The 25,587-nt window shown below is 39.7% G+C and overlaps 1 protein-coding gene across 2 annotated transcripts; it reads left to right on the top strand.

The window, feature by feature from the left end:
• The first annotated feature begins 1,770 nt into the window (after window positions 1-1,770).
• On the top strand, window positions 1,771-23,579 carry RAD21 (RAD21 cohesin complex component). 2 transcript variants are annotated; one of them, XM_041470720.1, is made up of 14 exons: window positions 1,771-2,019; window positions 7,878-8,051; window positions 9,436-9,565; window positions 11,652-11,751; window positions 12,746-12,852; window positions 13,743-13,946; window positions 14,459-14,584; window positions 14,774-14,896; window positions 16,537-16,760; window positions 17,080-17,239; window positions 17,560-17,711; window positions 19,218-19,367; window positions 19,832-19,915; window positions 21,794-23,579. In XM_041470720.1, exons 2-14 carry the CDS (start codon window positions 7,908-7,910, stop codon window positions 21,983-21,985), a joined length of 1,896 nt encoding a protein of 631 aa, XP_041326654.1. In that variant the 5' UTR covers window positions 1,771-2,019; window positions 7,878-7,907; the 3' UTR covers window positions 21,986-23,579. The 2 variants fall into 2 exon arrangements, with proteins under 2 accessions (XP_041326654.1, XP_041326655.1); XM_041470721.1 differs by lacking the exon at window positions 1,771-2,019 and adding an exon at window positions 5,958-5,975.
• The last annotated feature ends 2,008 nt before the right edge of the window (window positions 23,580-25,587 follow it).

Below are 25,587 nucleotides of genomic sequence, written 5' to 3'. Positions count from 1 at the left end.
ATGCTTTTAACTACATGATAGGTATTACCAAAAATTTAACTAGAACTAGTTTTGCTCTTAAAAAAGATGTCCTTTATAGAAAGAATTGCTTGCTCAAACGGTAGAGAGCATCAGAAAAACAACAGACACATTTTTGTTATTTTTTTTAAATGGGCAACTATTAAGGAATTGGTAGTGACAACTAAGGAAATAATAATAGTAATAGTAATAGTAATAAGAATAATAATTTCTTCCCATCATTAATTTCTGCTCAGTCAATAGCAATACGATGTAGGGCTTCTAAACAGGCAACTGGCACACACCAGCCCATAGTAGTTGGGCAATTTTGACCAGTCCTCAGTGTCTGCTGAGCCAGAGGAAGGAGCATTCCACACTAAAAGGGACACAAGTGAGGCAAGCACTGAGCAGGGCAGGAGCCAGAGCCCAGCTGTGCTGTGCACATTTCAGCAGCAAGGTGGGCCGGGGCGTGCAGAGCTGAGCTCTGGCTCGCACCTCTGCGCTGTCACTGCACTGGAGCGCACTCTGCTGGGAGTGGCTCTGTCCTATAGCAGCAAATGATGCAGCTTGGCTGGTCCACACTTCTGGAGGACTTTGATGCAATCCAGCGTATCAGCACTGTTATATAATGCAAGTGTCTTACCAGCAGCCCAGTGGTCGATGGCCTGCACACTCTCTGGTCAATGCCCGGACCTCTAACTCCATATGGAGATACAGCAGAGTAGTGACACAGCAAATGTTTTCCTGCAGAAGAAAACCCTTGACATACTACTACACCTGGCAGAAATCCATGTGGGACATACACAGAATCAATGTTTATTCTGAATAAAGGCTCTAGCGAGACATTATGAACACAAATTAATGCTGAAATCTTCAAAATTCAATCTAAGGAAAGAGAACCAGGAGACTGAACCTGCATGTTTTTACATATTATTTGCTGATGTTATCATCCTTTAAGATATATTATCTGAATGTCCCAAATAGCAGTAATATTCCTTAAGCTCTCAGTAGGAAGATTTTCTTGGTATTCTGACATTATCTTTGTAAACTGATGATCCACTGCACTAGAAGCATAGTTTCAGAGGTTATTTTAAAGGTTATTTTGAAGTTTTTGAATTTCCTGTGTCTTTGGGCCAAAGGCTGTTTGGTGTTCATCCAGACTGGTATGTACTCATAGCATTAGACTTCCTAATGCCTGGGAGAGACCAGAAAAAAATCCCTATTTCCCAAAGCAGTTTTCCCTTTCCATTGCTTTTACCTAGAAGTTGGCTCCTTCTGTTTAGAGTCCTGTTGTAGCCATACTTCCCCCTCCTTTACATGGCCATCATAAATCAGTAAATTAGGACCAAGCAACCTTTCTATGTACAGTCGAAATCAAATTGGTCTAAACAAAGAAAAACAACGGCGCCCGCAGTTGTTCCCCTTGACAACAAACTACCCCACAGCACAAACACCTGCAGCGCCCCGGCATCACGGGGGAGCTGCAGGGATCAGGAAGACCTCGCGGGGCCCAGGCTGTGACAGAAGAGAGCGGTTCCCGCACACGTTTCAAACCGAAGACCGCAGAGCCCGCTGCGGGCGGAACGAGCCCGGGCCGCCCTCACAGCCCGGCCGCGCCCCCGGGGAGCCGCGCACGCGCAGCTGCCCCGCCCCCCCGCCGACCCGCGCGCCGCTGTCACTCAAGCGGCCGTTCGTCGCTCCCACGGCCCTGCCCCGCCTCCCGGAGCCACGCGCACGCGCAGTTGCGGGGCCGGCGCCGGTTGGGGGGGGAATTTGACCGTAAACATCCTGCGGTTTGAACGGCGCGTTCGCGCGCAGGAAGGACTGCGGCCGCCATCTTGTTTGCTTGAGCGAGCGGCTCGGCTCCGCTCGGCTCTACTTCGGTTCCACTCGGCTCGGTCCGGTTCGGCTTCGGTTCAGCTTCGGTTCGGTTCGGCGCCGCTCGACTCGGCTCGGGCTCGGCCCGGCCCGGCTCGGCTCGGCTCGGCAGGAGCGGCGAGCGGTCCCCGGGCCCGGAGCAGGGTAAGGAGTGGCTGCGGCCGCTGCCGGCGCCCGAAGGGGCCCGGCGGGGCCCAGCTGCAGCCCCGCTCTCGGGGTGCTGCCGTCATGCTCGGGCTCGGAGCCGGCTCTTCGGCTGAACCCTGCCGGCGGGGAGGGCCCGCCTGGTGCGCCGCGACACCTGGGGCTCCGCGGGAAGGGCTGGGCCGCCCCGGGACCCTGCTCGGGGCCGGGTGTCCGGGGCGATCTGAGGCCAGGCCGGGCGCAGCGGGGCCCGGAGCGCGGCTGGCGGCGGCGCTGGCAGAGCCCCTGCGGAGCGCGGTCCGTGCCGCTGGAGCGGCCGCGGGCGCGGACCCGCGGGGACCTTCCCCGGAGCCGGGTCACTCCGAGGGGCAGCCGGGGGGCCGTGGGGGGGCCCGGGGTGTAACAGATCCCGCTGCCCCCGGGCTGCGCGGACAGCCAGGCTGCTGAGGGCTGGGGACAGGGAGGGAGCAAAGTTCCATTTGCCACTCTTCTGGGTTTAAGTGCAGTTTTCCTTCTGCCCTGGATGGGACAGGGTGCTGAATGTTCTCAGAGCCTCTCTAGTGGCAGTGAACTGCCTTCTGGACACTGTGGCTGTTTAGCTGCAAATAAAAGGGCCCTTTAAAAATGCCGGCCTTTTGAAGAACCGAGATCCTGCTCTTACGGACACTGTTCGAAATCTTGGTATCGTTTTTAAGATTTCTCTGATCCTGATTAGAAACGCTTCTGTTAAATATAAAACAGGGCGTTGTTTTTATCAATAACAAAGGAAACTTGGGATCACTGTGACTTACTGGCATCTTTCATTGAAAATGCCTTTTCTTTAAATTCAGACACATAAAGAAACTACTGTAAATTTGGAGACGTTGCCATTTAGGCCCCCATTGTGCAAATGTGGACGATAAGCACGCTTTCCTTAATCCCTACTCAATGAAACTCATTATCAAAACCGGGGGACATCAAAGCGTTATTGAGTCCAGGCTTTGTTTTATTTTATGAAGGTTCTTTTGTAAATATTAGACATTCTACAAAATTTGGGAAAGCAAAACCCACTCATCTAAAGTTTCAACTAGAGAGGAAGTAGGTGTGACAGGGGTAATAAAAGGAGGAGCAAAAATCTAGTGAGACCTACAATCAACTTAAATTGCCACACAAATTAATCGTGTCTTGCTTACACCGTGGGATTTCCCACAGAAATTAGACTAGCTTCAGTTACCACATCAGTTTAACTTCTTAAAGGTAAAATATTAAAAAGTTTTTTATGTTTAGGCTCTTTGGATGAACAGTGCAGAGAAGTAACTGCAAAAGATGAAGTAACATAAGGAATGTTCAGCTTACATACCTTTAAAGAGTGTGTTAGTACATGGTTTCTGCAAGTTTATTAGTTTGAATTGGATCTGGAATTGCACAAAATAGATTGGGATAATGGAGACAGGGCCTTAAATTAAAAACATTTATTTTCTACTGGTTGAGCATTCTGAGTGTAGGGCAAGGGCAGGATACCTGCTGAGGGTTAGGTGTGAATGTGGAATCGAGGGAGGAGGACAGCAGTGTTCAGAGAGTTCAGTAATTTCCAGCTCTGTACGGTACTTGTGAGTGATCTGCCTTTTGAATTAGTAACTTTAGTGCGGCGCTGGTTCTATCTGATTATGTAGGTGTGTAGTATATGGTAATTGAAGAACAGTGAATGCAGTTCCTCTAACGGAGTGGTATGGTTTGAGTAATTAATAGACCTGGTAGTGCAACCTCAGTCATGGAATTTCTCACAAATTGTTGATTCAAGAAACAAGACCTCGACACAAAGGGAAAATGTTGTATGTATTTACCAAAGGTATGTAAAATTGAACTAGTTCAGTTTTATCTTTTTCAATAATTGATTTTTTAGACATAAGAAATTAAGGTGACTTGACACTGAGCTTAGTACTAAAGCTGCAGGTGACACAAAGAAATACATTAAAATTCAAATAAATATGGATTAACCAGACAATTATCAAGGTGGTTGAAGGAAGGAGATCAGATAATGTAGTGGTGAAAAGAGGCCTGGAGCTGTAAGGTGATGTTAGTGGAGTTTGTGATGAATTTTTTTTCAGGCACCAGCTGTTCAGTGTGGTACCAAAACCTGCCAGGGAGGCAGCCTTAGTGAGTGCCCACACATGGGAAGTTTAGTGATGTAAGAAGGATTGAGAGTGAAGGATTATGAGTTAAAGTTGGAGAATTCAAAGAATAGTTGCAGGGTCGGGGTAGTTCTTCTGAACTTCTGAAGTCTGGTAGGGCCAGCTCAGACTGATGCAGGTGCACAGGGAGATCTCAACCTTCCCCAGATCACCCAGGGCTGCCTGGGCTTAGCAAAGCAGGAACAGCTTAGGAGGAAATTATGCAGATGGGGAGAAATCAGAGGAGAGAAATTGAAGGATAGCATAAGGACAAATTAATTAAAATGACTGGCTGATTTCTTAAACTGTAGTGTGGAATTTCTATACTCATCCGTGTGTGACTGTGGTTTTGGACTAGCTTTACAAGGAACAAAAGTAGGTGACAGTAAAAAAAAAGAAGACTGAACTTCAGTTGTGGACTGGTGTGTGTGTGTGAGTACATAACCTAACCTAGGGAGAGCAGCTGATGAGTGAGTTTAATGAGCTAGAGTGAACCACAGTCAAATAAAAATGTGCTGAATGTTCTGCCTGTTGTCGGCTTAGTTCATGAAGCACCTTTCTGCATGCCTTGAAGAATGGGACTAACTATGCCAGTGTGCTCTTCAGAGGTTAGTTAGCTGTTCTAATCAGAAGAAGGATTTTAAGATGAAATATATATGAATTGAGGGTTAAGATGAATCTCATAGTTACACCATCTACCAAATTTTCTTACTGCTACTTTGGAAGGAGCAATTACCAGAGTCTCAGATGAGGGTGAAACAGGCACATTCTGGATCAGACCCTGTGTATGACCAGTATTATTTTAGTTCTGCTTTACATTTCACTTACTTTGTATGTAGAAGTACAGTGAAGAGAAGAGCATAGAGCAGAGGAGATTTTTTACGTTTCTATAGGAAGAACAGTGTTTTTTAAATTGTGCAGTTGTTGACCAAGTTAGGCAGAGAAAACCTGAGAACAGTTGTGGCAAATTCAGAATTAATGGCAGTAATGTTACAGGTATTTTAAAAGGTTGATTTGGCAAGATCAGGATTTGGTGCTACCTGGCCTTGTGTGAGTACATCCTCTTTTTGCCTTAGAGGAATGCAAGCAAAACAGAAAAATGCCAGAGTTCTCAGAACAAGTTTTATGGTCCTGTCAATTTCAAAATCCAGTCAATTTCAAAAACTGAAAGTTGTATTTTACCTTACAAGCTTTTTAAGAGCCATCAGCTACCCTTTCTCTTTTGCGGATTCTTAGGAGTTGGTTTTTCAGCCAATGAGATATTCTATGTGTCTACCTGAGCACTCTGCCACTTGTAGAAACTCTTGGTTCCTTTAACATTTGTCCCAGTCTCAAATTATGCCAGAAAATCTATTTCTCCCTTTATGCCACTGCATCAACATACTGTGCTATGAATTAAAGATCAGACAAAAAGCCTGAAATGCAGAAAAGGGAGTATCTGAAAAGAAAGACAAAATCTGGAGGAAGTGGGAGCAGCCTTTGGGGCTGGCTTTGAAGAGCTGAGGGGCTAAACAGCTGAACTGGAAAGGTGGACTTTGTACAGTTGCTGTAACCCAGTTATTGCCATGCAGAGCATCTGCTGGAATTTGGAAGTGGCAGGGACTTGTGACAAGAAATTATTGCTTTAGGTAATAGAATCCTTATTTGTTAATAGCAGTTCAGAGTGAAACACACTTTAAAACCATCTGTAGTCTGATTGTCACTGTTTCCCTTCATGTATTTCAGTATGGCAAGCCTCCAGTGATGGATGAAGAGAAACAGATTTAAAGTGATAGATAAATTGATTTTGTCCAAGTTGTCCAAATAGTGAGTTTCACATTTAACAGGAAACTTAAGTATGTTTTCAGTTAACTGTATGTTTGAAGTTTTGCGAAACCCGTGTTATCTGTTTTAATAATTGTGCCAAACTCCACTAATCAAAGTACATAATTTTGCAACTGTTGTTGAATTCTTTTTATGGATTAATACAGGTGCTTTTGTTTGTTCTATGTTTGTGTTTTCGTATTCCTCATATTCAGGGGTAATTACAGGCTTACTGTTGCATGGTTTTGGTAGCAACTCCAGATAACAAAATGCTGTGCTGCAAAGTTATGTCTCTGCATATACAAAAAATACTGAGGCCTTCAAAAATATGCGAGGATTGAATTGTCTGCTGGCCTTAAGACAGTGTGATGTCTTTCAAAATATTCAAAATAAGGTAGAATACCTTCCTTTAGATAATGTTTATCCAAATTTTTTTCATTATGCTTCCTGGAAAAACTTGCTCATGCCCATCTTTGTGTAGTGCTGTCCTCAGCCCTCACACAATCTCAACAAGTAAAAATGGCATTTTAACTTGTTTGTCAATTGGCAGCTTTATTATGACTAAAAGCTATTAACTTCACTCCTAAGAGTAGTTTTAATTCTGTGTACTGAGTTAATTTGAGTTTAAGCTGAATGTGGCCTTTATTTCCTTTAAATCCTCTTCACTGTTTTGGTCATGGATCAAATTGGTGGCCAATCTGTCATTAAAAGAGTAGCTTGATAATCAGTTCTGTTATACAACTCTCAAAATGGAAAAAAAAAAAGTTCTTGGACTTGACTTTTGGGATGTACATTTTTAAATTTATTATTCAGATGTCTAGAGGTTGGCTTTATTTCCACTGAATCAGTAATGTCAGAGCTTCTCTTGCCCCTGTACTTCAATTCCTAGCAGTGTCAATTGTGACTTGCTGTGCTTCCTCTGGCAGTTTTTCAGTAGGTGTAGAGGAGGTAAAAACTAAAATGCACTTGTTGTGCCTTTTCTGTTGTTTTCTTTTGATTCATTTTTCTGGGTTATAGAAACTACTGGAAAAACTTTGTGGAGATTCTTCTACTTTTTTTAAAGCAAACTTTTCTTTTCCTCTACTTGTAGTTAACTGAGTCATATCTTTACCTCATGCGTGGAAGTGGCATGCTTAGATCATAAGATGTCATGCTGTTCTGATTCCCCCCCGGCTTGATGTGGTGGCATCTTATAAATTGTAACAAAGTAATCACTAAATAAATAAGAATGTAGTTTTTTTTTTCCTGGTGAAGGAGAAAGAAAATGGAATCTTAAGGAAGTTTGGAATAATGCAGTCAGTTTTCTCATCACTTTTATCAACACTTAATTTAAAAAAATATGAAATGGAGAATAGTCTGTTCAGAAATGGAAGACATGATTGTGCTTCCTGTTTAGGAAGCAAATTATAGTGAAGTGCAAAAAGATTTAAGGCTGTATGTTATAAAGGTGAATCTTTTGCTGGAACAATGTACAATATATACTGGTATAGTAGAGTAGTAGCTGCTGAACTAGAAGTAGAAGGAAGTGGAAGTTATAGAAAACGACTGTGGAGTGAAAACTGAGATGTGCTTCTTTGCATTGGGAGAGTTTGGTATCATTACCTTAAAGGTAAAAAGATTCAAGATCATGTTTTCTTGAGGTATGGTAAACATTTCTTAGTTGTGTATGTGGCTGTTAGTGGGTGTTATTTCTGCTTTGTAATTCTTCTGTAATAAATACATATATATGCTATTACATGGGTACCATTTGTAAATGTTGGTTCCTTAAACATATTAAACAAATAGTCTGACCTCAGTGGTTAAAAATCAAACATGCACTTCTTTTGAGGATAAGGGGGCTATTTACAAGGATGTTCCTCATAAAATAAAAGATCTGGAAAGAAATACTTGCCTTTCTCTTTACAGGTTTGCACTTTGTTTTAGACATCTGGGACCATGTTCTATGCCCACTTTGTCCTGAGCAAACGTGGGCCGCTGGCCAAAATCTGGCTGGCGGCCCACTGGGATAAGAAGCTGACCAAAGCCCATGTTTTTGAATGTAATCTGGAGAGCAGCGTGGAGAGCATCATTTCCCCAAAGGTATCTGTTTTACACTCATCTCATGTGACCTTGTAGTGAAAAGAACTTGAGTGTACAGGTGGTAATTACTATTTGGGTCACTGAAGCAAATAAAGTTCTTAATGTTTCTGTTTCAAAGGGTGGAAAGGTCTGTTTGGATGTGAAATACTCTGTTGTGAAATGGGAGGAAATTTTAAGTTCCTTGATGTTTTTACATGTTTTTCTTCCCCTCTACTACTCATGCCATTGAAACTGTTCATCTGAGAACTGATGGCACAGTTGTGACTTTATGCCAATGAAATTGTTCATCTGAGAACTGATGGCACAGTTGTGACTTTTGTCACTTAACAGATGTCAATGTCTTATAAAAAAAGCAACTGCTTGAAAACAAAAGAAAACTTACTTACATATTTTATTTTAGTTGATTCAAATGTTAACAGTTTTTATAGTACTACTCTAGATTTTAGAAGAACTGCCAAGTGTAAGCAAAAAGTGTACAATTACAGAGATGCTTACTCTTCTACAATAGTGATTTCTTTTATTGTCACTTTGGAAGGATTTAGGAAGAAGGTAATGTTCATAGGCTCACTAATGAGCTGGAGCATTCTTTTAGAGAAAGGCACTTCTTCATATATTTAACTTTGTGTGACAGTTCATTAGCTGAAATTTTAAAAATATGTTGGAGGAAATAAAAATCTTTAATTCTTAGGTTGATGTTAAGTCCTGTATGGCTTACTCTTTCTGTGAGATAATTATTCCATGTACCATTCAACACAAATTTCATGCTCTTTCAGCCTAAAATACTTAAAGAGGAGTCCTTCTGTGAATTACTTTTTTTCAGTTTTATGTTCCCACAGTAGGTACTTCATTGCGTAGTAAAGCAGTGAGATTGAAAAGGAAAGGAACTTAAAATTTTTGGTTTACTGTGGCAGTGCTTGTTTATGGGCACTCCACACCTTCCACTGTTTCTCACTTCAGGACAAAATACGGCTTTTAAACAGTTTTTAACCAGGTTTTACTTAATCAAATCACTATTTATGGCTGCCCAACCTTTTGTATTTTTCACTTTTTCCACAATTGAAGTAGCAAAGGTGGTAGAAAAGAAAATGTGGTAAAAATAGGCTTTGTCACTTATTTTTTAATTAGACAGAGCAGTGTTTGGGAATTCCTGGAGGGAGCTGCTATTAATTTAGTGACATTTGCTTGGTCATCCATAAATAATGTAATATGGTGTCATCTTGAACTGTAGACTTTGCATTCTTTGTTTCTTCAGATTTCTGCTGATTTTTATACTTGTTTTGGATATTTGATTTTATTCATAAAATTCATGTATAGCTGACTGAGGTGTCATTTAAGGGAGTACTGAGGATACATCTGATTCACTGATTGTGCAATGTGTTTTTAGGTGAAGATGGCACTTCGAACCTCAGGACATCTTTTACTAGGCGTTGTTAGAATCTACCACAGGAAAGCAAAATATCTTCTTGCAGACTGTAATGAGGCTTTCATTAAGATTAAGATGGCTTTTCGTCCAGGTATCTGTCTTTATCTAAGTGCTCTCTGAAAAGCTACATTGATAAATGTGTTTATTAAGAAGGCATACAATTCTGCTTTATTATGTCTGTTTAATTACATAAAGGTATAGGTTGTAGGAGAAGTAATTATTGCAGCTAGCTGGCTGACTGAGTTGTCTGCTGCAAAACATCTTTTAACTGAATTCTGAACAAAAACTTCTCTTATTGATCTGATTCAGTAAAATCCCACTTAGGCTTTTGGCTGTTGCTGGTGTATGATGTTAAATGGAAATACACTGCATGGTTTTTACCTTCTGTCCGAAAAAGGCCAGTGCCATACTGAATAGAAGCACACAAGGGGACTGGTTTCCATCAAGGGTCAGGATTCTTTTGCTATGAGTTACAAAAGAAACATGAAAGTAAGCTGTTTTTTTACCACTTTGACATTATAGTTTTTGAAAGTAATGTGGACTGTAATGTGGGCATCAGAGAAAGTTTTCCTTTTTTATGTTTGCAACATAGTTTCCCACTCTGTAGTTGCTTACTTAATGTTTTCCATTAAAATGGGGTGCCATATTAATACCTGAAATTACTTTTCTGTCCAGCAGTCAGTTAATTATTTGGCTTTCATTCTTTCATGTCTTTATAGATAGTTCTCTTAATTTTGGCCTGGGGAACTTTTTCTCAGCTGAAGTGTAGCTGTGGCAGTGATGCTGCTGGATGCTCACAGCTGCTAAATCATATTCTATCTTTTTAAGTTAGTGAGTGCAATAGATTTAAAAGCTGAACTTGAGGGAGACTTTTTGTTTTTTAAAAAGGCAACTCTTGAAAGCCAATGCAGCAGTTACTTGAGAAAAGTTAAAGTATGTAATGCCTTTATCTTAATTTCCTGATCTACAGGTTGTGATTCAGGCACTGAATTCAAGTACTGAATTTTATGTAGCCTTCAGTGGCAATTTGTTGACTGTTGCTAATTTTTTGTTTATTACTGTGTTTAACTTCCCTGGGTTATAATAAGAACATAATTTTAATATCACAAGGCAGTCTCTTTTCCCTCTCCTAATAGAGTGCACGTCAAAGATGGAGCACTATAAAATCAAGATGTACAAAAAGTGGCATGCTGGCCTGACAGAAGCTGAGGCACTGGTCTTTTACTTTCAGTTTATCAGCTTTGTGCCTTAGGCATTGAGCCTTTCTGTTCTGAGAATCATTTACATGTTTCATTTTAAGCAGCAGACAAGTAAAAATATTGAACAGCCCTGAAAGGATGGACTAGATGTCTTCTTTCCTAGTCAAGTACCGTGATGAGTAAGCTACAGACTCGTGCTTGTTCCTGGTCTCTGTGGACCAGAGTGGTTCTTTGATTATTCATTGCAGAGGGGAGCACGGTGAGCAATGTTTCTGAAGTATCTGTACCTCAGAATTGCCTGTGTTGTATGTGTGGGTCAGAAGGCAGAGCATAGAGCTCATATCTTCTGCAAGTTACAGAAGGAATTGAACCTGCATTTCCCATGCACTTTCAAGTGCCCTGACCTTTTAAGACTTTGAATAAAACAAAGGGACCTACTGCTGGCACTGGTTTTGTGATGCCCAATCTGATATTCATGCTCTGAGAATGCCTGCTGAATAAGAGTAAGCATCTCTGGAGGATAAGAAAAGGTATGTGTGTGGTTTTGGTAATACAGCTCTTTTATGTGCAGAACCCTATGAGTTAGTGAGCCCCAAGTGCAATCAGTTCTGTTCCAGGACTTCTGGAGCTGATGGAACTGAATAAAGGACCAGTAGCAAAGTAGTCACGCTGTGCTGCCACTGCAGTGTAGAACCCTGCAGCTCATACCATGTGTCATGATAAAATTATTGTGTAGCATAGTGTACACAAACATTACTTTATACAGACAGTGCAAGGGCTTGAGGATATTTATTTTGAATTTAGTTTGAGTTTCACTTACTACCTTTATCTAAGGTTTCTTTGTAGGTATCTCAGCATCAGTTCAGTTAACAAATTTAAAGACAGTAGGCCCATGCAGAGAGAAATTGCTAATGGCATGGTGAAAAATGCTGTCCTTGTAAGGAATGGGAACTCATGTCTGGGTGTTCTTCCTTGCAGGAGTTGTTGATTTGCCTGAGGAAAACAGAGAGGCTGCTTATAATGCTATTACCTTACCTGAGGAGTTTCACGATTTTGACCAACCACTCCCTGATCTAGAGTAAGCTTGGGGTTTTTTCCATTTCCATGACAATGAGAATTGGTTTTAGTTGAGGAGAACCTGGTTTTAAACATCTAACTCATTGCTGAATGTAAAAAAAGTCTTTAGGTAACTTCTATTCTTAGGTCTTTTTATATACTAATAAGGAAGTGTGCAGTCATTTTTGTGTTGATTTTAAGTTCATAGTAGCTTTGACTTCAACTGCAGTTGAAGCTGTCCTTACAGGAGCTTTTCAAAAACTCTGATACCTATTATAACTTCCTTTTTCTTCTGTGCAAGGCACCCTACATCACATATGTCCTTAAGTTGGACAAGATTAGTATTATGGGGATTTTGTTGACCTTTTAAAGTGGCACTTTTAATTCTCAAAACTTCTTAATACTTATGGGTTACTTTTACATATAACAAGTATACAACCTGAATAGTTCTTAATCTTTAAAAAACTGACAGTTTTTATTATTTTATTTTTTTTAATTTGAGTTATTCATAACGGAGTTTTTAGAATCCAGCTTACTCAGTGTTCAATTTAGTTTAAATTTAAATTAGAGTATATACTAATTTGAAACTGCAAAAAATTTCTGTGTATTTATAAGAAATGTACCTTAATATACCACAAAGGGTGTTAACTTGGTAGTGGTGCAAAATACAGCATTTGATAAACTATATTAATAACTTTTGGAGTTGAAGGGGTGGAAGGTTTTTCTTAATTGTTAATTTGGCCTTTGAAATTAGTAGTCCCAACACAACAAGGAGTAAGAGAGGTTACTGATACATTTCCCAGGAGCTAATGCAATTTGGATGGTAGATTTGAACCATTAGTCGTCTCACTGTTTTAAGTAGTAGTTTCTATTCAGTGTTCACCTTTATTTTTTTCAATAATTGACTTGAATGTAAAATTGGTTTTTGCTGAATAATGTCATGTTCATTTCAGCAGGCTTTATCTGTTCTTTGTTTTTTAATGAGATTTTTAATAATTGCCTTCTGTTTGTTTAAGTGATATTGATGTGGCTCAGCAGTTCAGTTTGAACCAGAGTAGAGTGGAAGAAATTACAATGAGAGAAGAAGTAGGCAACATCAGTATCCTCCAGGATAATGACTTTGGTAAAGATCTCATGTGTTATTATGTGTTACTAGCTAATTTCAGTTATTGTAAGATATGATTTTGCAATTACTGTGGAATGCCCAGTGAGCTCTAAACAAATTAGATCAAACATGCTGTGGTTTTGTGTGTTTAATTTTTAGTTTGTTGATGTCAGTTTTTCCAGAAAGTCTGTCCTCTAATGGTCAGCAAACTTCTAGCTGCCTAAAATAGGCAGAAAGAAAAGCTGGAGAATATTCAGTCAAGTTAATCATTGAAGTACTGTGACAATTGAAATTTTCAAAATGTGATGTGAATATGAAGTGAGCTGTTGCTTTAATCATAAGCATGCTCTCAGTCAGAAACCATTGGGACATTTCTAGACCTGAATCAGTCACTGGTGACAAGTTTGCTACTTTAGGTAAAGATACCTAATCTTTTCAAGGACAGTATTCTAACATCTGAATCACAATCTAGATAGTTTTATTTGAATGTCTGATTCTTAACCTACAGTATTGTAAACCATAATTCAGTAATAGTTTTGAAAGAATAATCTAACAATGATGTTGACTGGGTATTGGTTTGTTCCCTGTAATTAAAGCACAATGTCTTTGAATTCCATTGAATCCTATGGTTTCTGTGCAGATAAAGTTTAGTAGGATCTTGCTAATATCAATTCAAATAAGTACAATAAAATGCTTTGAAAATGAGATAATTATTTTTATAATTGTTTGAACAGTATTTTTTGCTATAGTGTTGCTGGGCACAATTCCTTACATCTTGTCATTAACTCTGCAAATAGGATTAATTGAATTAAACTTACATATAGGCCTTTGTTGATCAGTTTAGGTAGGTCTTTTGCATCTTGATTTTTTTTTTTAGCACTTAGAGCAGTGCAATTGTATTCTGGCAGGTGACTTTGGGATGGATGATCGTGAGATGATGAGAGAAGGTAGTGCATTTGAGGATGACATGCTGGTGAGCACTAGTGCTTCCAATCTCCTCCTGGAACCTGAACAGAGCACCAGTCACCTCAATGAGAAATCTAATCACCTGGAATATGAAGACCAATACAAAGATGATAATTTTGGGGAAGGAAATGATGGTGGAATATTGGGTAAGTTTGAGAAATTAGTTTTTCCTCTATCCTACCTCCTGTCTGAATTAATTAGTTCTTGGGTAGATGAGGGGAAGTTGTTTCTTTTGTTGCCAGATCCCTGTCAAAGTTATGCCTTGTACAGTGAGTATTTATACTCACTGTGTGTGTGTGTGTGTGTATATATATATGTGTGTGTATGTATGTGCACTCAGCACATATTCTGGTTTGTGAGTACTACAGCAGTATGGACAACTCGCAGCATATTAAGTGTTGGCATATTTAAAACAAAGTTCTAAAAAATTAGATGTGAGATGCAAATATGTGGCAAATACATTGTAATAAATGTTATCTGTAAGCTCAGAATTAAAGCTGAAATGCCTCTTGAAAGAGCACTGCTACTTTCTTCTATGTCAGCATTGAAAGTACTTTCTGTGTTGTAATAAACTTGTCTGTACTTCTTTGTAAATTTGTCTATACTTATTTCATGAGTTTGTGGATGCAAAACTGATTCTTTCATATGGTTTCTTCAGATGACAAACTTCTCAGTAATAATGATGGTGGTATTTTTGATGACCCACCTGCACTCTCAGAAAGTGGAGTAATGATGCCAGAGCAGCCTCCCCACGATGATATGGATGATGATGATAATGTGTCAAGTGAGTGTGATCTAGGACCAGACCTAGAATTACTTTGAACTCATGTAGTTTGGATAATTCCTTAAAAGCATACTAAGCTCAAAAGTATGAAGTGTGGGAAGCCACCTGAAGGTGTGGAGGAGGGGATGGGAGGGGTAGCACAGCCTTTTACGTTGTGACCTAGTGCAAGGTTCTCATTGTCACTGGCAGTGGGAGGCCCGGACAGCCCTGACTCGGTGGATCCGGTGGAGCCGTTACCAACCATGACTGACCAGACAACCCTTGTTCCCAATGAAGAGGAAGCTTTTGCTCTGGAGCCTATTGACATAACTGGTGAGTGAGCTATTGGGGAGTACTCTGCAGTTTGTCAGAGACCACCTTAGCTTGATGGAGTGGAAATGACTGTCTAGCACTGCTGCTGACTGCTTCTCACTTGGGAGAGAAACCAGGGATCAAGTGCTGAATTCCTTTTATTTTAATAGTAGCCCTCCAGTACCTTCCAGAGAGGTGGCTTACATGGATGGTGTCAGAGAATACTAGTTCGTAGTTTCTGCAGTCAGTGCATGTAACAGCATGATACTGCAGCTTCAGATAAACGTGCTATCAGTTAAAATGCACTGAGTTGAAATGGAGCTCAGCATGTCTTTCATTCTAATATGGTATCTATAGTGCAGCACAGTTCTTGATACGCTGTGTTTGAAGGGCAGGACAGACTGTTTACTCTGAGAATCAGTGCTGTTCTAGTGATTTGTAGCTTTAATGAATTGCTGATTTCAGGAGGTGCACCTTTGTATTTGAATTTCTACTAAGTAGGGATTTTCCTTATCTTTTTCTTTAATTCAAGAAACGTGCTTATTTTAACTGATACTATGTTTGGTTCATTATATATTGACCCCTGCTTTATTAAAAAAAATTAATATCTGGAAAGAAAGTAGCTTGTCCTGTGCTTTTAGACTGAGCTCCAGGCCCTGATTCCCTACTTGGCCTGTGGGAGAGCCCTGGCACTGCCCTCTCGTGGCGGGCTGGCAGCAGGGGACCAGCTCATCTGCTAGTCCAGCAAATCCAGCATTTACCAGAGCTTCAGGGTCTGCTGCAAAGTACCAGGCTGTGAGCACAGTAAAGTTATCCTACAGCAGGGTCAGAAGTTTACAGTTAAAATAACCATCCACATTAACTCTACCAAAACTCAGGTAGGGCTTAGGGGATAAAGTGGGTGTGCTATTTTAAATCTGTGATTAGAGTCATAGAATGGCTGGGATTGGAAGGGATCATGAAGATCTAGTTCCAAATGTCTTGCCATGAGCTGGGACACCTTCCACTAGACCAGGTTGCTCAAAGCTCCATCCAGCCTGGCCTTGAATACTAACAGGAATGGGGCATCCACAGCTCCTCTGAGCAACCTGTTCCAGCGCCTTGCCACACTCACAGTAGAGAACTTCTTCCCAGTATCTAGTCTGAACGTACTCTCTGTCAGTTGGCAGCCATCCCCCTTACTCTATCACTACATGTCTGTGTAAAAAGTCCCCTCCATTTTCCTTGTAGGCTCCCTTTAGGTACTAGAAGGCCACAGTTAGGTCACCCCAAAGCTCCCTTTCCTCCAGGCTGAGCAAAATGAAATCTCTCAGCCTTCCTCATAACAGAGGTTTTCCATCCTCTGTTCAGCTTGGTTGCCAGTGTTTGCACCGGCCCATCAAGGAAGCCATGGGAGAGAGAGGCATGTGCAGATGAGGGCATTGAGGCTTAGGTAGATTTAAATTCACAGAAGAATTTGTAGGTTATGGGACAGCATTCATAGTATTTGACATTTTATATTGCACATAGCTTTTAGTCCTTCTCCCAAGGCTAGTGTTGCCTTAGATTCTTGAGGCAGCTTTATATGTGGGCAGGTAAGACCTATAGAGAACTTGCAGGATTCTTTTACAGCATGGTTCCTGTTCAATCTAAGCTTCATTGCTTGTTAAAAATCTCAACAGTCAAGGAAACCAAAGCAAAGAGGAAGAGAAAGCTGATTGTGGACAGTGTGAAAGAACTGGACAGCAAGACTATTCGAGCCCAATTAAGTGACTACTCTGATATTGTTACTACTTTGGATTTGGCACCTCCTACTAAGAAATTGATGATGTGGAAAGAAACTGGTGGAGTTGAAAAGCTTTTCTCTCTGCCTGCACAGCCTTTGTGGAATAACAGACTACTGAAGGTAATGTTTTTGGGCAAGGTAATTTTTAAATTGACTGTATTCAGGATTGTGCTTCATGTATAGCAAACATCAGCATATAAATAGTGATATAGTGATGGCAGTATTCATAATTGGAAGAAAAAACATTAAAAGAACTAAGGTAAATATTTTAAACGTTGTTGTTACCAGTCACAAAGATAAATAATTGTTTAGAAGTTAGTACTGTTGGAGAGGAGCTTAAAAACTGAGAAAGAAAGATAGACCATAATTACTTCATCCAAAATTAAATAAAAAGACACTGAGAACTGCAATAGTGAATAATGTAATGTTCCCATTGTAGCTCTTTACTCGCTGTCTCACACCTCTCGTACCAGAAGACCTGAGAAAGAGGAGGAAAGGTGGAGAAGCTGACAATCTTGATGAGTTCCTTAAAGACTTTGAAAACCCAGAGGTTCCCAGAGAGGAGCAGCAACAGCAACAGCAGCAACGAGATGTCATTGGTTTGTGTCTTGTCAAAGATGCTCTGCTTTCCCTCGGAGCATATTTTTCTCTTTTATCTGTGCTTTGTATTAAGTCATCAAAGATTATGTATGAAACAATGAGCTTTGTAATGGTTGTTTAGCTTGATGTGATGCGACCTCTGACATAAAATAACACTTTTTTCCTAGAAATAGGGGATGCTTAGGGATTGCTTGAACCAGTGGATTAAAAGTGCAGGCTATTGAGAGTGCTCAATTCTAAAATAATAGCCGTTTGGATTTTGGTACAGTTTCTGATAACATTCTTAAGTATCTAAAAGAAGATTTGTTGTGGAATACAGATGAACCTATTCTGGAAGAACCAAGCCGTTTGCAAGAGTCGATGATGGAAGGCAGCAGAACCAACCTGGATGAATCGGTTATGCCACCCCCACCAGCTCAGACTGGTGTTAAACGCAAACTGCAGCAAGTAGAACCAGAGCCAGTGTTACCTGTGAGTTAGCTTTTCCTATTTTTTTTATGGGGAATGAGAAGTGGGCAGTGTCTTTGAGTAGGAAATGACACAGATTTGAGGCCCTAGCTTTCTATGGTCCTTTGAGATTCACTGTAGTAATATCAACATTTGTCCCTGGGTATCATTCTGGTGCCTTTGTTAGGTGAAAAGCTTACTGAAACATTTAAAATGCTGGTAGGATACAGAAATTATACTATTTCCTCCAGTAAAAGTCTTTTAAGGAATCTAGTGTATTGCTTATCAAGCCCTGCTTGGCAAATGTATATGAACAGCTTCCATGAAGCAAGGATTATGTTAGCTCCATAAATATCTTTTAAGACAACCCTAGTGTTCCAGGTTTAAGGCTTCAAAGAAAAATCTTTGATTATCTGGAGAGATTTCCTAGTTGAGTTGTGAATAGACTTGGACACTCGCTGTGATGCAGTGTGAAAGGAAACTGCTTTTGAAGGGGAGAGGAAGGAAATGGACAAAATGAAAGGTGTATTTTTCTGAGTGCTTGCGTGGTGAGAACAGTCCTGAATTATGTTGTGTCTCATGTTTGAGCATTTTTTAACTTCACTTTTCACATTCCTTGGCTAACAGGTTGTTCACTATAGAATGGGACTGTTAGATGTTACATTATCTATGTAACCAGGGTGGCAGCTGCTGCTCCTCTTGCCCTTTCACCCCTTTCATGGGGTGAAATCAGCATTGACTGTGCCAAGTCAGTGTAATTGGGGGTGTCGGTGTGTTGGGAATTCTGTGATCATCCTAGAGGCCAGGTCAGGCCTCTAGCAACAACCTGTAATGATACCTGATGTGTGAGTACATTAGGAGTTGCTTAGCCATTTTAGGGTATGTGTAGAAACAGTTTCAGGTGTCAAGGTAATTTTACTGGCAAGCACTTAATTGTTTATAGATTCAGAGGGAGAGTACCATATATAAATTTTATTAAAACGGTCTACATAAATCCTATTAAATTTCTTTTCTGTATTTTCCTCTTAACATAAATATTTTCTGAGAATATACTTCAGCACCAAAGTAATTCATATGTTTTCAGAAACTTTGCAGGTGCCCATGTTTAAATTCCTTAATGTTTGTGTTGATGAGAACAGCATTTTGATATTTTGAATATGACTAGTTGCAGTGAGTTAAAGTGTGTTCGTGTAGCATTGCATCTGGTGATGTGGGATTTTAAATTTGCATGTGCCGATCCAAGGAGTGAGAACAGTAGTTTGGATGGTGGCATAAGTGAAGTTACTGGAAAGCCTTTTTACTTTACAGTGGTGTCATAATTTCTGGTTTGAGTAGAATCTGAAGGATTGAAAATACACCTATGGACAGCAAAACAAAATTGGTTTTTGGTTTTCAAAAATGAAAAATTCTGACAAAGGGCTAAGATTATATACTTGGATTTTATTAAACTGGTTTGTAGCACCATTGTTCTATTGTAAAAGAACTGAAAAAATGATACTGTTTGTTTAATTGTATTGTGTGCTCTTAAAGCATCCACCATCACAACAGCTGGAAATACCACCTGTAGAAATGCCTCCAGAGGAGCCTCAAAACATCTGCCAGCTAATACCAGAGCTAGAACTTCTGCCAGAAAAAGAGAAGGAGAAGGAAAAGGAGAAAGAGGAAGAGGAGGAGGAGGAAGTAAGAACTCTGTGTAGAATCAGTTTTTGTGTATCCCAGAAGTGGATGAATGTTTGACTGTGGATTCAGTAAAAGGCATAAGAAATAACTCTTTTGTCTGTCCTTATAAATAGCCCTTGGAAATTTAATTCTTAAATTATTTAATGACCATTTAATAATATTTATATTATTTAATTTTATAAATTATATATACGTTCTGTTTTGAATTAGTTTCTTTTGTTCTCACCCATGGCTGGATTAAACCACTATAAGTTTATGATGCCTTAGATGAGAACTTGTGAACTTAAATGGTGTTGTTCATTTTAAGTAGCTTGTGCTGCTTGATGAAAGTAGCTTTTTGCAGGAAAACCAGCCATGTTCTCAAATGGGATAACTTAAGTTGTCTCTTAGCTACAGTATTGAATATCCTGTGGTAACAAACAGAGCAAACTTCATGAAGTCTTTTATTTTACACCTGCTTCCAGGAAGAAGACGGCACAGGGGGTGATCAGGATCAAGAAGAAAGGAGATGGAACAAGAGGACTCAACAAATGCTCCATGGCCTTCAGGTACACATGATCATTTGCTTTTTCTTAAAGCAGCTTTGGAGTGTGTCAACTGATGCTTTTGAGCTGAGTTAAAATGTCAAGAAAGAGCTTTCTTTGCGGTCAATGTTGCAACCTAAAATACCAGTTATCTTAGAGGGGGAAGAATGCATGTAGTTGATTAAATCTGTATCAAATAATTGTATTAAAATTAAATCTATGCTTCTATAATGGTCACTTATTTTTTAGAGAACATTTGAAATAAAACTTTTCACCTAAATGTTTTTCAACCTTTAAGTCCACACTTGGTGTACAACTAAGATTCCCAGAAATTTAAATTATAAAATAATTGACTGTATTTTTGATGAAATCATAGCACCTCTGACTTTGTGTTAGGTGCCTTTAGGCAAACCCCCATAAGGGTCTAGGGATAACACCATTGTACAGGATGTTTACTTCCTGTCTAGGCTAGTTTGAAAACTTGAATGCCGTGAGAAGCTGAATCTCTTAACAACTGTGGAAATGTGACTTTGGCTGATTTCTAGCATGTGGATTCAGTCTGCACAGACATATGTCTGTAGGATGGATTCTTGCTTGCTGGAACTAAAGAGGCTTTTTCTGATATGATGACTGAAAACCACAGTGTTCACCCTAAACTGAAGTGCATGCTGTTCCTTTGCTTATTGGTCTCAGTGTTTGTCCTACTCTTGGACTACCTTTGCCTTTCAGCCTGGTTTGTAGCTCCTTTGTTCCCTTAAACATTTTGGCAACTCGTGAGATTTGGCTGTCACTGAATGCCACATCCCAAGTGGTCACACACCCCCCTCTTCTCTCGCCCAGCTTTCAATGCAGAGCCTGATGCCATATGGCATGGATTATCCTTTTGGCCAGTTAGGGTCAGCTGTCCTGGCTCTGTCCCCTCCCAACTCCTTGTGCACCTCCAGCCTATTTGATGCAAAACAGCACCATGTGAGCTGTTGTGAAGAAAATTAACTCTGCCCCAAACCAAATCAGTACAACTAAAAAAAGCTTTAAAATAATTTCTAAGGTATACAGATGTTGAGTTGGTAGTGTTATGTAATGTTTTCCTCTCTGAATATTTTATCACAGTTTCTGAAGAGAGCTTTAGAATTCTCTTTGGCCATAACTAGCTTTTTACAGTTTTTTCTTCATGTACCCAAAAGAGCATCACATTGCTTGGCTGAAACATTAAAACTGCAATGATATTTGGAGTTAAGGTCTGATAAATATAAAATAATTCGGTTTAGCCATCCAAATATCTTTTCATATAGTTGAAATTCATTCCAGGGCAGACAGTTCTGCTTTAAATCAAACACCTCAGTTGTTGTCCTGGCCAGCAAAAAGATGTATTTATTTTTTAATATATTCTTTATAATACTTTGAGAAAAGCTAAGTGACTTTGGGTACTTAAACAGTTTGAGACAGAGGAGTTTTAGAAATAAACAGGCTTTCACCTTGGGAAATTATGCATCTTTTAACGTTAGCTCTTGAAATTTTAGTTTATTATTTTTGGAATTACATTTATTTTGAGAAATAAAACTTGATTTTTCTTTATTTTATTCCTATTAAGAAAAAATTGTCCTGTAGTCAAAAAAGACTGGTTAGCTATTGCTGCAGAAATAAAATCTTGTGCTATACAACAGTGTTTCTGGAATACATTCAGTAGATTCAAGAATGATTTTTCACACATCCCTGGGAGGCCTACTAGGTTTCATTTAGCTAAGATCCATGAAGAAATTTTCATGTACATGTTGTAATGTTCCCATTCTTCTGAATCCCTTAGTGTCCTGGGGTTGACAGCAAACAGAATCTTGCCAAGAGGCATTGTTGTTTCTATGTAGTTCTTTACTTAACTTGTGGTATCAATGTTGTGTTTTTCAGAGAGCTCTTGCTAAGACTGGAGCAGAATCTATCAGTTTGCTTGAGCTGTGCAGAAATACGAATAGAAAACAAGCAGCTGCAAAGTTCTACAGTTTCCTGGTACTGAAAAAGCAGCAAGCTATAGAGCTGACACAGGAGGAGCCCTACAGTGACATCATTGCCACCCCTGGTCCCAGGTTTCACATTATCTGAATGGTTCCCTAGAGCAGAGCTAGTGCTCACCAGCGTGCTTGTATTGCCCCGTCCGTAGGGCCCACAAGACCATTGCAGAAAATTTAGATTTTATTGTCTGTATAAAGTCCTTGGTTTTCTCTTGGGGTTATTTTGGGGTTTGTATTTTAACTTTACCACTCAAATTTTTAGTGAAACTGCTGGCTGGTTTGGGTGACTTGAGTTCCAGCTGCAGAAACCAGACATCTCAAGCACCCAGATAAAGATTGTTTTAGCAGCTCAGAGCAGATGTGTGCAATATTGGTGCATGTGATGTTGAGTATCAATGAAATGTCTTACAATAATTTGACTAGTTGATTCAGTATAGATACTTTTAACCTATACAAGTAAATCTGAATGGCCAACCTGTTGTCTGATTAAAAACTTTGCCAAACTCATCTGAAATGTTCGGTCTGCTTCTCATAGTAGTAGTTTTTTCTCCCCTTCTCTAGATCTTTGTGCATACCGTGGGTCTCTCAAAGCTGCCAATATGAAAGGTAGTGCCTGATATGTCAGCTTGCTGTGTCACTGCATTTTTGCAGTCAGATTTTTGTAGCCCTTGATGCTAAGGGGAAACGAGTGTCTGTGGAAAGCACTTCCTCTACGTGATAACATGAAAGGACAGAACATGTGAAGCGTTTTAAATGAAACATTCCTTTTCACTTATCACCCTGTTATGGTCCACTACTGATAATGGCTAATTACTGTTAATAAGGGACAAATGAAAACTAATAATTTCATTTAAACATTTAAGAAATCATAATGCTTTAGGTTTGTTAGAGCTGTATATAAACTCCAGACTTTTTAAAATAGACTTCTAGATTGTAAATGATCTAATTTTTTTTTTATTAAGCAAGCATCCGACAATAAGAATAAGAAAAATTGTTAAATTCAGATACCACGTGTACCAAAAGGGCAACGAACTTTGAATACAGAGTACAAATGGGCACAATTCCACTTAATTGTGTAGTGTATTAATGGCTCTTTGAATATATTTATGGTTTTAGTGTCAATTCTTTCTGATAATGTACACTCCCATGTTCAAAATGTTTTATCAGTTTTGCGAAAGAAGTCCGGTTTGATTTTATTTCTGAAGAATGAAGCTTTACTGTTAGACCAGGTAGCACCAGAAATTATGTGAATATGTTGATTATGGAGACCTGTCTTAACTTTTTTTAGGGCAAAATTATTCACACTGAAGGTTCTGGTTTTAATGTTGGCACTTTTGTGAAATAATTTTGGGACTCTTAAATTTCCATGTATACTCAACTGTAAAACATGAATGTTTAAAAAACTCTGAGACTACATGATGACCGTGTTTTACTAATCCTTGAAAAAGTTAATTGTATAAAGTTACTGCAGCTTTATTTTCAACATGATGTGCCTGTAAAACCATAATTTTCTCCTTTGTAAAAAGAGACATTGTAGATAACTTGAATGTTTAATTATAGAAAAGGTCATTAGTTTCTTGTTACACATTTTTAGTCTGTTTTTGTTGCTTTTCAAAGTTAATATTCTTGAAAATAGTTGATGCTGTTATGTATAACTTTTCTAATAAAAGTTGTGTTATAAGCTGTTACGTGTTAGCTGTGTATCTTGTTTGAACACCTCCCATTTATGTAGGAGAGACTGAGCACTAAGAAATTGGTTATTTTGGTATTAGGTATGGAAAGATTTAGCTCTTTAAAAGATTAAATTTGAATATGTAAATAAAATTCTTGCCATTAGGAAGGAAGTGTTACACTACTGGCTGTACCGTGCTTTTGTTCAAGGATTCTATGCTAGGAATGCGCGTGTGGAAAATTATGGGAGGCTGTCTATAAAATGTGATTCATCTGCATGCCTGTCCCTTCTGAATGCCAGAACATCTCCAGCTTGTATTCTTTTAGCTCTGCTGTTCCCTTGCTTCTGGAATTGCCTCTGCATGTATGTCAGTGCCTCTGAAGTTACATGCTCCTCTTGGTAAATCCAGACTCTTGGATCCAAGCCTGTGGCTGCAGCACATGGAGTCAGCTGGTTACCTCTAGAGTTTGTATATATATAGGGGCAGTGAATTCTGACTGACACAGGCTGAGTGAGCTGGCTTAGTCTGGGCTCCACACAAGGGACTGTCCTGCTTTTGAGTGACCTGTGGAAGCAGCCAGGCCCATCCTGTGTGTGCTGTGATTCCAGTGGGATGCAGGCTGGCCTGTGCTGAGCCAGCCCAAGTGTGTGTGTGTGCAGGTGCAGCACTGGAAAAGAGGCTTTGATTATTTTGGTTCAGTCTCTGTGAGAGAGAACTGTGGGAATTTGGGCACTCAGACTGATGAAAGCTCTTCTGGCTTTCCTTATATCAATAGATTATATCCATAATCTAGTACAGTTTTATCACCAGTTTGGCTCTTTGTTACACCACTGTGATCAACTCTCATGATAAATTGATTTTGCTCAAATGTATGCCTGGTGACACTAACCTGGGACACTGAATGCAAGCTTTGCTTTATCATGTACAGGATTTGTTACTAGTTCTGACCATGGCCTACACGTAGTACCAAGAGGCTTGCATTTCTTGGAAAGGAGGCTTTGTGGTTATGCACTGATCAGCTGTTGAATGAGGTTTAAGGAATGGTGATAGAGCATTGGTGTTGATGATGAGATGGAGAAGGGCTCTCTGTTGCACAGCATTCATAGTTTTCCCTGTGAGTGCTGCTGTTTGTTTTTTTTAAAGTGCTTCAATATCTTGGTAAAGAAGTACAGCATCTGCATTTTATTATAGTTCCTCCTCAAACAAATGTTGAAATGGTTTTAAAGAAATTACCCATAAGCATTCACTTAGTGTTTACTAGATAGGAAGACATTTTTGTCGCAGCTCAGTGATTAACATCTCTTCAGAAAGCTGTCTTGGGAGGGATTTAGATTTGATCAAGAACATTACTGTAGAATGTGTTCTTCACTGCTTTCCTGTCAGGCTGGACTGGCTCTAGTGCCTTTGGCTGTAGTGCTGCACTGCAGCAGTGAGGGGAAGGAACTGTTGTGAATGCTTCTCTGCTCCATCTTCCCATTGGTGGCAGTTTTGTTCTGTCTGCAAAGCTTAAATGCTCACAGTGGGAGTACTATGCATGTCCTGCTTTCCAAATTACTCCTGCTTGGTGGTGTAAAAAAGAGAACAGTTCAGGATTCTAAGGAAGTATTTCTTCAACACGATGGAGTTGTTGAATGAATTCCTGCCCTATGTGTGTGATCACCTTGAAGCCACACTGCTGTTTTATTCTATCTGGGGTGGAGGGGAAGAAGGCAGGTGATGTTATGTACTGCTGGAGGTTAAATAGTGCTCTGTTTATGAGTATGAGTAGAGGATTCTTCCTAATTCACAAGATATGATTTAAAGCAGCTTATTAAGCAATGAACTAGCAACTGTGTGCAATTTTGCTTCAGGGACTTTGTTGAAAGGCCAGATACATGGTGCTGAGGATGTTGGTCTGTGCCCATCTTCTGTGGGCACAAAATTGCCTTTTCTACTTGGGTCTTTCCAGCTGACATCCTCCACTGGCAAATCAAGGAAGTCAAATTTCCAAGGGTTTTTTTTTCACTCCCTGTTGTTGTTC

This window comes from Pyrgilauda ruficollis, unplaced genomic scaffold (genome assembly GCF_017590135.1).
Source record: "Pyrgilauda ruficollis isolate IOZ18807 unplaced genomic scaffold, ASM1759013v1 scaffold25, whole genome shotgun sequence".
Classification (NCBI taxonomy): Eukaryota; Metazoa; Chordata; class Aves; order Passeriformes; family Passeridae; genus Pyrgilauda; species Pyrgilauda ruficollis.
Note: the sequence above shows the minus strand (reverse complement) of the source record. Positions and strands in the feature narration are given on the sequence as shown.